Raw genomic sequence first — 12618 nt, 5'->3', positions numbered from 1 at the left:
CTCAGCCTCCCACAGTGCTGGGATTACAGGCTTGAGCCACCGCGCCCGGCCAATAAATAATTTTTTAAGATCATTTAAGCTTTTGGATCGTGAGCAACGCTGCAGCCAATAAAGGCCGTTCCTGCCACTTAAAAAAAAAAAAATCATTTAAACAGCGGTATTCTGCCACACTTCCCAGGTCCTCCCACACGGTCTGGGATGCTTGGGTCCCAAAGAGCTTCCACTGGTGAGCCGCGCGCCGCCCGCCGCCCGCGCTGGCGCTTCAGTCCACAAAGCAGCAGAGGTCGTGCAGCTCACGATTCTCTCCAGCAGGCGCCGACTGAGCTGCCTGAGCTGACAGATCTCGTCCAGGTGGCCCTGCAGCTGCCGATTCACCTCCTCCACGAGGAGGTCGCGCTGCACCAGTGCCGCCAGGCGCGTCGCCTCCTCCCGCCGCTCTTCCTTGCCCAGCGTTGCCATCTTCTCGTCGGTCAGCTCCTCCAGGCCGCCTGCCTCGGCATCCATGGCTGGTCAGGCCGCTGGAGCATCGCCTGCCTGCCGCCGAGGCCCAGGAGCCCCACTTGGGGCCTGGCGCGGCTCAGGCTCGGGCTCTGGCTCTGCGCGCGGCAGGCAGTGGCACAGGCCAACTCTAATGATATTTTAAACAACGGTCCCCTTTTAGGTCACACTATCAAATCAGAGAAAGATATACTCGATTAGCTGTTAAATGCGACTTGAGGTCTAGGTGAAAGAACAAGTAACCTCTAAATCATAAGACCATTAAATGATTACAGACTGAATGTTTGTGTCCCCCCAAAATTCAAAAGGGAGACATTTTCCCCAATGTGACAGTATCAGAAGGTGGGGCCTTTGGGAGGTAATTAGGTCGTGTGGGTAGAGCCCTCATGAATGAGATTCGTTCCCTTAAAGAAGATACACACTGGGAGGCTGAGGCAGGAGAATCGCTTCAACCAGGGAGGCGGAGGTTGCAGTGAGCCAAAATCTACCATTGCACTCCAGCCCGGGCAACAAGAGCAAAACTCTGTCTCAAAAAAAAAAGGAAGATACACATGAGAGCCTGCTTCTCTGTCTTTTTCTGCCATGTGAGGACATGAAAAGACCAACATCTGATAAGACCTGGAAGCATGCCTTACCAGATACCACATCTGCTACCACCTAGATGTTGTATATCCCCGCCTCCACGACTGTGAGAAATAACTGCTGTTTAAGTCACCTGGTCTAAGGTAATTTGGTATAATTGCCCAGATGGACTGTGATGGTTAATACTGAGTATCAACATGATTGGATAGAAGGATGCAAAGTACTGTTCCTGGGTGCGTCTGTGAGGATGTTGGCAAAGAAGATTAACGTTTGAGTCAGTGGACTGGGAAAGGCAGACCATCCTCAATCTGGGTAGGCACCATCTAATCAGCTGCCAGCACTGCCAGAATAAAAGCAGGCAGAAGAACATAGAAAGACTAAACTGGCTTAGTCTTCTGGCCTCCATCTTTCTCCTGTGCTGACTGCTTCCTGCCCTCAAACATTGGACTCCAAGTTCTTCAGCTTTGGGACTTGGATTGGCTTCCTTGCTTGCAGATGGCCTACGGTAGGACCTAACCTTGTGATCGTGTGAGTCAATACTCCTTAATAAACTCCCCTTTATATACACATCTATCCTATTAGTTCTGTTCTTCTAGAGAAACCTAACACATGGACTAAAATAGTTCCTGTCCTTTTTTTTTTTTTAAGAGATGGGGTCTTGCTATATTGCCCAGGGTGGTATGCAATGGTTATTCATAGGCACAATCATAGCATGCTATGACCCTGAACTCCTGGGTTCAAAAGATCCTCCAGCCTCAGCCTCCCAAGTAACTTGGATTACAGGTACCTACCACCACACCCAGCTAATTTTTGTATTTTTATTAGAGACAGCGTTTTGCCATGTTGGCCAGGCTGATCTTGAACTCCTGACCTGAAGTGATCTGCCCTCCTTGGCCTCCCAAAGTGCTGGGATTGCAAGCATGAGCCACTGTGCATGGCCTTTTGGTTTCTTATGTGTAAGAGAGGATAAGTTTCTTCCTCAGAGTGTGCTGCAGCCAGACATAGTATTTCTCCTTAGTAGAAACTCTGCTGTTCCAATCATACATGTGGCTATTGAGTTCAATGTGGAGATCCAGGAGTGGGCGTTTTCTGGAGGAAACAAGAAAGGCAAAACTTAATGCCATGCAAATATCAAAGAGAAGACAGATTGTCATTAGGGTGAAATGAGCCAACAGATGTGAAAGTTCTTTGAAACTGTTCCTTTCTAAAGGCACCACAAGCTGCTTAGCGAATGATCCAAACTAACTTGCAGTGCTCTGGCCTGGTGGCTACCATCCTCCTCCCTCAAGTGGCAGCTGAGTTTCATTCTGGAAATATATCAGCCAGATGATAACCCATGTGGATCATCTATACAAATAAAGATGGGCTCAAAAGGCCAGTAATATCACTGGTCCATGGAGTATCTATCTTGGAAGGCTGAGTGGCTCCTGCTCTAACCCGTGCTTCCTGCTGGGCCACTACTAAGAAGGCCAGGTAAAGGCCATGAGATTTATTCCTGGGGTACGCAGAGATACAGACCAGAATGCATTTGACAGGTGGCTCAGAAACATCATTCTAAACTGTAATTAGGGCACAACTGAAAAAAGCCAGTTAATCTTATACTTGAGGTACACGGTGGCTTCATTCAGCTTAAATGGATATACCGGGACACTGATGTTGCTCTTAGAAAAGTATTCTTGCCAATAAACATTTTTAAAATGTTTATATAACGAAGTCTTCCAGACGTGAACAGTCAGATACCATTTTTCACCTATCAAATTGTCAAAACTTAGGGAAATATAAGAGCATGCAGTGTCAGGGAGAATTCAGGGACACAGCTACTCTCCTATAAAGCTGGTATGACCATCCTACAGGACATCTGGTAAGATACATCCAAGGCTTGAAAAATGCATGTCCTTTGACTCAGTAATTCCACTTCCAGGAATTGTCCCCCATGAAAACAATTAAGGATAAGAACAAATACTAAGCTGCAAGGATGTTTAATACTCACTTTGTAGGAAAGCAAACACTATCCAACAACTGAAGATTGATCAAGTAAATTAAGCTATAGCTCTACAATGGGGCTGTTGTGCAGACATTAAACTGATGCTGTAGAAATGTGACTACTGACATGCAAAAATGTTTGTGATCTGTTAAACAAACTAAAAGCAGGTTATAAAGTAGTGGTAGGCTGTGAGTGTCTTCCAGGTGATACACAGGCTAGAGGGGTACCGGTCCTTGCCCTCTCCCTGTGTACCTCATCTCCATGCCTTGAAAAACTGAGGAAATCAAGGACTTTCTGCTCACAGCCAGGTGAAAGGATGTCAAATTTGTCAAGATCAAGAAAAACAGGGATAATGTGAACTTTAAAGTTCGATGCAGCAAATACCTTTATACCTTGGTCATCGCAGAAAAAGAGAAGGCAGAGAAACTAAAGCAGTCCTTGTCCCCTGGTTTGGCAATAAAGGAGCTGAAATGGGCTAGACATGTTGATTTGAACTGTATTAACATATTTTTAATTCAAAAAAAAAAAGAAATAAGAGATGATGATTCCCTCTGGGCTTACAAACATACTTCTGGGCCGGGCATCGTGGCTCGCACCTGTAATCCCAACATTTTGGGAGGCCAAGGCAGGAGGATCACTTGAGGTCAGGAGTTTGAGACCAGGCTGGCCAACATGGTAAAATCCTATCTCTACTAAAAATGCAAAAATTAGGAGAGCATGGAGGTGCATGCCTATAGTCCCAGCTATTCGGGAGGCTGAGGCAGGAAAATTGCTTGAACCCGGGAGATAGAAGTTGCAATGAGCCAAGATGCGCCACTGCACTCCAGCCTGGGCAACAGAGCAAGACTTCATCTCAAAAAAACAAACTAGCTGGGCATGGTGGCTGATGCCTGTAATGCCAACACTTTGGGAAGCTGAAGCAAGCGGATCACAAGGTCAGGAGTTTGAGATCAGCCTGACCAACATGGTGAAACCCCATCTCTACTAAAAATACAAAAAAAGAAAATTAGCTGGGCATGGTGGCGCACACCTGTAATCCCAGCTACTCAGGAGTCTGAGGCAGAAGAATCACTTGAACCCCGGAGGCAGAGGTTGCAGTGAGTCAAGATCACACCGCTACACTCCAGCCTGGGCAACAGAGCAAGACTCCATCTCAAAAAAAAAAAAAAAAACAAACAAAAAAGACATACTTCTATATGATTGTGTGGGTATCAAGTAAAAAAAGATCTGGAAGGCAATACATCAAGATTTGATTAATAGAAATTAGTTTCAGTAAGCTTACAACTACTTATGGCATTCTACTTTTAGCACCTAGGTATATTTTATGATTTTTCTATAAATACTATACATTGCTTTAATAAAAATAAAAATAAGTCTGGGCACAGTGGCTCACACCTGTAATCTCAGCACTTTGGGACACCAAGATGCGTGGATCACTTGAGGCCAGGCATTCCAGGCCAGCCTGGTCAACATGGTGAAACTCTGTCTCTACTAAAAATACAGAAATTTAGCCAGGCGTGGTGGCAGGCGCCTGTAATCCCAGCTACTCTGGAGGCTGAGGCAGGAGAATCACTTGAAACCCAGGAGGCAGAGGTTGCAGTGAGCCAAGATTGTGCAATTGCACTGCAGCCTGGGCAACAAGAGTGAAACTTTATCTCAAAAATAAGATAAATTAAACATAAAAATTTGTTCTTTTTTTTGAGATGGAGTCTCGCTTTGTTGCCCAGGCTGAAGTGCAGTGGTGCAAACTTGGCTCACTGCAACCTCCACCTCCCTGGTTCAAGCAATTCCCCTGCCTCAGCCTCCTGAGTAGCTGGGATTATAGGTATGAGCCATCACCCCGAGCCTAAAAATTTGTTTTATTCCTTTACTGATTTATTTATTGGAGACAGGGTCTCCCTCTGTTGCCCAGGCTGCAGTGTAGCAGTGCAATCCCGACTCACTGCAGCCTCAAACTCCTGGGCTTCGTGGGCTCAGGCTATTCTTCTACCTTAGCCTCCCAAGCAGTTGGGACTACAAGCGCATGCCACCACACCCAGCTAATTTTTAAATTTCTTATAGAGCAAGTTCTCAGTTGCCTGAGCTGAAAATTTCTTAATTGTGAAGCAAAGTATTGAAACTACAAGCTAACTAACACAAAGTGTTTATAAATTGTGCCAGGTCTGTATTGTAGTCCTAGGGCAACCCTAATGCAGGAGGGAAAATCTCTTTTCCACCCTGAAGAGAAGGGCAGCAAACGTAGCACAGTGGTAATTCCCTTCTTGGTGGCACAAAAATAAGCAGGTGGTCCAGGACTGACCACCTCCTAGGGGCTCACCTTTCTTGTCTCAGTTTCTGGGAGAGGCACTGCAGGTACAGGGATGGTGAGCTGCAGGACTGTTCCAGCAGGGACACATCTGCAGTGCAAAGGCTCCAGAAGAAGTCAGCTTCTCGGTGAACTGTGCACAGCCCTCGCTGCTGAGGCTTGGATTCCACGTTCTTCATTGCTGGCCCATCCACCTCCAGGAGGCTGCTGTCCTCCAGCTGGCCCTCTGACACCATATAGTTCTGAATAAAAAACACCTTTGGCTTCCCTACTAGATAAGGGCATAAATCTCCCATAAACATCCTCCTGATGTGATGCAGGGGGAGCCCTGAGTGAGTCTGATCCACACCATACACACTCTGGGAGCCTCCTCGGCTCACCAGGACACACACAAAGCTGTCGTAATCTTGGTGTTGGGGCATACAGGCAACTCGTTGAAGAACTTTTAATATACCATCCATAGTGAGATGCAAGGATTTCTGAACTTCATAGCCCAGGGAAGTGAAGGTATCTCGAAGAAGCTCTGGGGAAAACAAAAAACAAACATGGAAAAGAACACTGGAGTGAGGAGGGCTCAAGAGGAACTGGGAAGGAATCCTAGTCATGGTCTAATCTCCATTATGAAAAGCTTCTACTTTTATGTCATATTTAGATGGGCCTGAGTCCTAGGCAGTTGGAACAAAATCACCTGAAACATGAAAGATATGACCTTAGGTACCTAAAGGTATAGCCCTGCTATACCACTGTCCCTGCCTGATGCCAGCCACCACCACAACCAGCCACAGGTATAGACTAGTCTAGAACCCTGGATTGACTTTGCCTGGAGAAGCAGTATAAGGTAGTGGAGAGAGCAGACTTCATAGCAGACAAGCCTGCCTTCTAATGCTGACCTTACCACACCTTAGGCTGTACAACCTTAAGAAAGTGGGTCTCCCTAACTTTATTTTTTTGTTGTTGTTTTTTAGGTTTTCTTTGGTTTGTTTTTTTGAGGCAAGGTCTCATTCTGTTGCCCAGGCTGGAGTACAGTGCTACAATCATGGCTCACTGCAGCCTCGACCTCCTGGACTCAAGCGATCCTCCCACCTCAACCTCCCCAGGCGCACACAACTATGCCTGGTTAATTTTTGTATTTTTTATAGAGGTGGGTTTTGCCATGTTGCCCAGGCTGGTCTTGAACTCCTGGGCTCAAGCGATCCTCCCACCTCAGCCTCTCAAAGTGCTGGCATTACAGGTGTAAGCTACTACGTCCAGCCCTGAGCCACTGCACCCAGCCCTCCTACCTCCTACTTTAAATGGAAGCGATAACACCCACTACTCTGATAATTAAATAATGCAAATAAAGCTCTTGATACTCAATAAATATTAGTTCTTGTTCCTTTGTTTAAAATCTTTTTGTCCCTCATCTAGAAGTTTATATGGCCCTAAGATCCTACCAAGTCCAGTTCTTATTCATCCGTTCAGTCTGCCTTCATTGGAGGAATAAACACAACATCCTGAATTAATTTATATCTTTCTAATAGCAAAGGGAGACTTTTTTCTCTTCCCCATTCAAAAATTCCACATCCAGCCTGGGGCAGTGGCTCATGCCTGTAATGTCAACTACTTGGGAGATGAGGCAGGAGGATCCCTTGAGGCCAGGAGTTTAAGACCTGCCTGGGCAACATAGCGAGACCTTATCTCTACAAAAAATATAAAAATAAAAATAATTTTTAAATTCCATATTTGTTTGAGCCACTCATTCCATTTCTGTTCCTTATCTGGGGGATGCCTCCAATTCTTAGTTCATTTGCTGAGCAGAAAAACTGCTCTATTCAAAAACCAGAAACTAAACAAGCATCTCCCAATTCAGGATGTCACTCAAACTATTAGTCCACTTCTCTGTATTTGTTTCGATGTCTCATCACTGAGTGCCAACCTATATTCCTCTCCTGGGCTGTGATCTTCCAAAAGTTTACTTCTGTGTTCACCCCAAACCAAACAACACAATAAAAATTATAGTAGGTATCACTTCCACCAAGGAATAAAGGGGCCCCATCTTATACTAGTTTGTGCATCACAGAAAGAGATCAAGCAGGGGAAAATACCTGGAGGTACCACATAACTATTTACTACAAGTTCTCAGTTATGCTAAATGGGAATTATATGAAGTATATATAGTTACAAATAAGTCAGAGATTCACAGCTTCACTCAGTAGTTTCAACCTTCTTGCCCAGCAAACTTTACCAAACACTAATTAACTATAAAAGTAAGTGAAGACTCAATTTCTCTTCTGGATTCTCAGAAGAAAACAGGAGAAAGATAAAAGAACAAGAAACACAATCATGAGTTTAAAAAAAAACTGGACTAAGGAGCCACTGGACCTGTGAAAGTTGGCTTGAGTGCTCTGAATTTAATTCACTCAGCCTATGAGCCATATCTATATACTCACATAGGGTCTAGGAGAACTTTCTGGCCCAGGCTTCTGGGTTGGCCTCACATCCAGATATGGTGGTTTTAAAATACATTCAGAAACTCTTTGACACTCCTCCCTTGCAAAGATAGAGTACCTCCCCTCTCCTTGAAAGTAGACCAGACTTGGTAATTCATTTGAAATGAATACACTGTGGCAGAAGTGATAATACGTCAAGCTGGATCATAGAAATGATATAGCTTCTACCTGGTTCTTTCTTTCTCTCTCTCTCTCTCTCTGTCTGTCTTTTTTTTTCAGTCTTATTGAAGTCCAGACCTCACAATCTTTCTTCTGAGTCGCTCACTCTGGGGGAAGCCCACCACCACACCATGAAAGTACTCAAGCAGTCCCTCAGAGAGGCCCACATGAACGACAGGCTTCCCGCCAACAGCCAGCACCAACTTCCCAGTCATGTGAAGTGGAGCCTCCAATTCCAATCAAGCATTCAGATGGCCCGCTGACAAGTGGTCACAACTTCACTAGACTCTGGGCCAGAAAAGCCCAACTAAGCTGCTCCGAAATTCCTCACCCATAGGTGAGAATATAATTAAATTAGTAACTGTGAAGATATAATTGAATTAGTACTGCTTTAAGCCACTAAATTTTGGAGTGATTTGTATACATTTTTAGGTAAATAATTCACTAGGTTAGTCCTTTGACCTTTCCTATCAGTAAAAGAAAATGGCTTCTTACTTTTCTCCTTTGTTTGGCCCACAAATAAGGATTAAACAATGAATTATTGGCTGGACGCAGCGGCTCATGTCTGTAATCCCAGCACTTTGGGAGGCCCAGGAGGGCAGAATACCTGAGATTAGGAGCTCAAGACCAGTCTGGCCAACATGATGAAACCCCATCTCTACTAAAAATACAAAAATTAGCTGGGCATGGTGGCAGGCGCCTGTAATCCCAGCTACTTGGGAGGCTAAGGTGGGAGAATCGCTTGAATCCGGCAGGCAGAGGTTGAAGGGAGCTGAGATTGTGACACTGAACTCCAGCCTGGGCAACAGAGCAAGACTCCATCTCAAAAAATAAAAATAAAGAATTATTATATCATGTAAGAATAAAGAGATACAAAGAAGGTGTTGATTGATATTCCTAAGTCTATAATCAATAAGCATCACTAACAAGGAAATAGGAGATGTGATTAACAGGTTGCAAATAACCCATTAAATAATGAGGACAGCCAGGCACGGTGGCTCATACCTGTAATCCCAGCTATTCAGGAGGCTGAGACAGGAGAATTGCTTGAACCTGGGAGGTGGAGGTTGCAGTGAGCCAAGATTGCGCCATTGCACTCCAGCCTGGGCGACAGAGCAGGGCTCTGCTTCAAAAATAATAATAATGATGATGATGATGAGGGCAGGTGCCTTCACAAGATCTCCAGGTAGCTGTTATTAGGACTGTAATTTTGTACAGCCTTTTTGAGGAGCAATTTGGGAGTACCATTAAATTTTAAATGTTTATATTCTTTATAAAAAAAGAAAAATGTCTGTGTGGTAGAAGAGGCCTGGCCGCATTGTTCCCAAGCCATCTCCTCTGAGGGTGCAAGCGAGGCTTTGATACCCAGAATTGCATCCAGGCTGAATAAGGAGAGAACCTGGACTCGGACTCCAGTTCCATCACCGCTATTCTATTCCAAACACTTCCTGTCAGGACTCACACGTCTCTAATCAATTTGCTCCTCCAGGGGGCAGAAGCAAACAGGGAAACACCAGACTCAAAGCTCTTGTTTACTTATCTCAAGATTGGTTCACTCCCCTCAAAACCTCTCTTCACTGATAAATGTCCTTCCCTATCAAAGACCTTGAAAGAAAGCTTCTCCCTACCCATGTTGATATGTGAGGCTTGGACGGAACAAATGCTGTCCTGTGCCTTCCGGCTCCTTCCTTTATTTGTGCTCCCTGGAGGCTCTGGCTGGGGAAGTCCCTGTCATATGACCATGAGCAGACAGCTGTGTGGTGCTGGGCGAAAGAGGAACCAGCCTTTGAATCACAAGATGTGAGTTTAAGTCCTAGCTCCTCCATCTCCACCTGCTAGGGTCTGAATCTTGCATGGTCTTAGAAGAGGCCTGAGCTATACCAGCAGAGGAGCTAAGAAGGGAATGGGAATCTGAAGTCTGGGGCAGAAAATCCTTACCTAAAAGAACAGGAGAAAAATGGCTAAAGCTGGAGGTGAAGCCAAAAACCATGTAGGTCCCAAATGCCAATAAGAATAGCAAGATAATGACAGTGTGACTTTTGAGTCAGTTTGAGTCAGCCCAAGTTTATTCATCTCTAAAGCAGGATTAAAACTAATACTTGGCCAGGTGCAGTGACTCACACCTACAATCTCAGCCCTTTGGGAGGCTGAGGTGGGAGGATGGTTTGAGCTCAAGAGTCTGAGACTAGCCTGGACAATACAGGGAGACCCCGTCTCTACAAAAAATAAAAAATTAGCCAAGCATGGTGGTGCATGCCTGTAGTCACAGCTACTCAGAGGCTGAGGCAGGTGGATCTCTTGAGCAGGAGGCTCTTCAAAAGGTGACTGTGAGGACAGGGTATGGTGGCTCATACCTGTAATCCCAGCACTTTGGGAGGCCAAGGCAGGTGGAGCTCCAGTGTTTGAGACCAGCCTGGGCAAAATGGCAAAATCCCATGTCTACCAAAAATACAAAAATTGGCTGGATGTGGTTGTGCACATCTGTAGTCCCAGCTACTTGGGTGGCTAAGGCAGGAGGCTCATGTTCACTTAAGCCCAGGAAGTGGAGGAGCCAAGATCGACCCATTACACTCCAGCCTGGGAGACAGAGTGAGTCTCTGTCTCAAAAAAAAAAGGTGACTATGAGGATCCAATGGGAGTTCTGTAAAGATGCTTTGCAAACTGTGAGTGTTTATTCAAATATAAGATATTGACTTTAAAGAAAATAAAGGCAGCCATTTCTAAGTACAAATCACCAATCTTATGGTGGTGTGCTTCTCTCAGGGAATCTAACTCTTAGGACCTGAACGGAGGTCTCTGTATTCTAAACTAAAATGCACCCAGAACAGACAGAGTCCATGTCCTATGTATGACAGTAACTGTTTTGTCCTTCCACATAAATAGAGGAAGAAACACTTGGGGACTGGGTTTGGAAAACAAAACTTCCACAAATTACAGAAGTACCACTTCTCCTTCTAGAACCCACCCTGGAAATTCCATACCCAACCCAAACTGATCTCTGTAAATTTCAACCATTCTTCAGAACTTCTTTAAATGATGCTGGGGGTAGAGGGGAGGGAGGCGGGATTCCTTCTAGCCTGTTAGTACAGGGCTATTCATGAAAGGCCAGGGTCAGCACTACTCACAGGTTTGAGGACTTCACAGATAAACCAAAAAAACCTAAATACAGTAAAATGTCGTAACTCTATTAATTTAGAATTTGTTTTGATCTAAATAAGGGTACATCTATCTTGATAATTTCTATCAAAAGGACTTCATTAAATAAATGTATAAAATAAACAAGAATGAGGGAATGCTTCACCAGTTAATTTGCAACCACTTATTGAGTACCTTTAATAAGCCCATGTTAATTGCTATAGAGCACATGAGCAAAACGCAAGATGGGCAAAACATTCTTAGTGGAAAAAGGGAGTTCTGAGGTCAAATGTGTATGGGAAATGCAAGGTGGTCAAAGCTAAAATAGGTTTCTTCAAAGGAAGACTTCTCAGAGCCTTTAATAGGCCAAGATGCATTGCAATTCTCTGAGAGGGAAAGAGATTAGGCAGCACTTCTCAAATTTTCTTGATCAGAAAACTCTTGTTTTACAAAGTTCCCCTTACTGCCTACAGAAACACTTGGATGAGAAAATACAGATCAAATATATGATGTAGTTCCAATTTTTCAAGGAGCTTAGAATCTTGTTAGGGAAGCAAAGCTTATAAATGCACATAAAACAAAGATTGTGCAATGGCTCATGCCCATAATCCCAGTGCTTTGGGAGGCCAAGGCAGGAAGATCACTTGAGGCCAAGAGTTCAAGACTGGGCCTGGGCAGCAGAGCAACACCCTGTCTCTACAAAAAATAAGTCAGCCAGGCATGATGACATGTGCCTATAGTCCCAGTCACTCAGGAGGCTGAAGTGGGAGGATTGCTTGAGCCCAGGAGTTTGAGACCAGCATGGGCAACATAGTAAGACACTACAATTAAAATATTTAAAATATTTAAAGTATTTAAATTTAAATTTAAAAAAATTTTTTTAAGTATTTAAATTTAAATATTTAAAATATTTAAATACTTTAAATAAGACAAAATATTTTAAAAATTAGATGGATGTGGTGGCGCCTGTGTGTAGTTCCAGCTACTTGGGAGGGTGGGGTGAGAGGACTGCTTGAGCCTGGAAGGTTAAGCCTGCAGTGTGCCACGATTGTACCATTGTGCTCCATTCTGGGTGACAGAGCAAGACTCTGTCTCAAAAAAGAAAAGAAAAGTACAGAAAAATGTTCAAGCTTTTCAGAAAGAGCAGGAGAGAAAAAATAATACTTCCTCTTTGCTGGATGCAGTGGCTCCTGCCTGTAATCCCAGCACTTTGGGAGGCAGAGGCGGGTGGATCACTTGAGGTCAGGAGTACAAGACCAGCCTGGCCAACATGGTGAAACCCCTTCTCTACAAAAATACAAAAATTAGCCAGGCATGATGGCGGGTGCCTGTAATCCCAGCTACACAGGAGGCTGAGGCAGAGAATCAGTTGAACTGGGAGGCGGAGGTTGCAGTGAGCCGAGATAATGCCATTGCACTCCAGCCTGGGCGACAGAGCAAGGCTCCATCTCAAAAAAAAAAAAAAA

The 12618-nt window shown here is 44.5% G+C and overlaps 2 protein-coding genes and 1 pseudogene across 9 annotated transcripts in view; 1 reads left to right on the top strand and 2 right to left on the bottom strand.

Annotated features, from left to right (window-relative positions):
- Positions 1–6: 6 nt before the first annotated feature.
- LOC108315750 (coiled-coil domain-containing protein 85B-like) lies at positions 7–1475 on the bottom strand. Its single transcript, XM_017545278.2, has one exon. It carries the CDS (start codon positions 502–504, stop codon positions 148–150), a length of 357 nt encoding a protein of 118 aa, XP_017400767.1. The 5' UTR covers positions 505–1475; the 3' UTR covers positions 7–147.
- Positions 1476–1613: 138 nt separating this feature from the next.
- The window catches only part of CFLAR (CASP8 and FADD like apoptosis regulator), a 41722-nt gene continuing 30717 nt past the window's right edge, over positions 1614–12618 (bottom strand). For 6 of the 8 annotated variants that reach the window (XM_017545268.2, XM_017545262.2, XM_017545265.2 and 3 more), the window contains 2 exons: positions 5382–5892; positions 1879–2169 (listed from right to left, as the gene is read on the bottom strand). In XM_017545268.2, the coding sequence (XP_017400757.1) occupies positions 2031–2169; positions 5382–5892 (650 nt within the window). In that variant the 3' untranslated portion in view covers positions 1879–2030. Of the gene's footprint in view, positions 2170–5381; positions 5893–12618 lie in introns of all 8 variants that reach the window. The other 2 variants (XM_017545274.2, XM_017545266.1) reach the window with 2 other exon arrangements.
- On the top strand, positions 3326–4392 carry LOC108315749 (annotated as a pseudogene).

The sequence above is a fragment of the Cebus imitator genome, unplaced genomic scaffold (assembly GCF_001604975.1).
Source record: "Cebus imitator isolate Cc_AM_T3 unplaced genomic scaffold, Cebus_imitator-1.0 Scaffold178, whole genome shotgun sequence".
NCBI lineage: Eukaryota > Metazoa > Chordata > Mammalia > Primates > Cebidae > Cebus > Cebus imitator.
This window is presented reverse-complemented; position numbering and strand designations above follow the sequence as displayed.

What these genes read in the sequence shown, in the direction of transcription:
- LOC108315750 (XM_017545278.2), bottom strand. Translation starts at nt 504, where the DNA reads ATGGATGCCGAGGCAGGCGGCCTGGAGGAGCTGACCGACGAGAAGATG.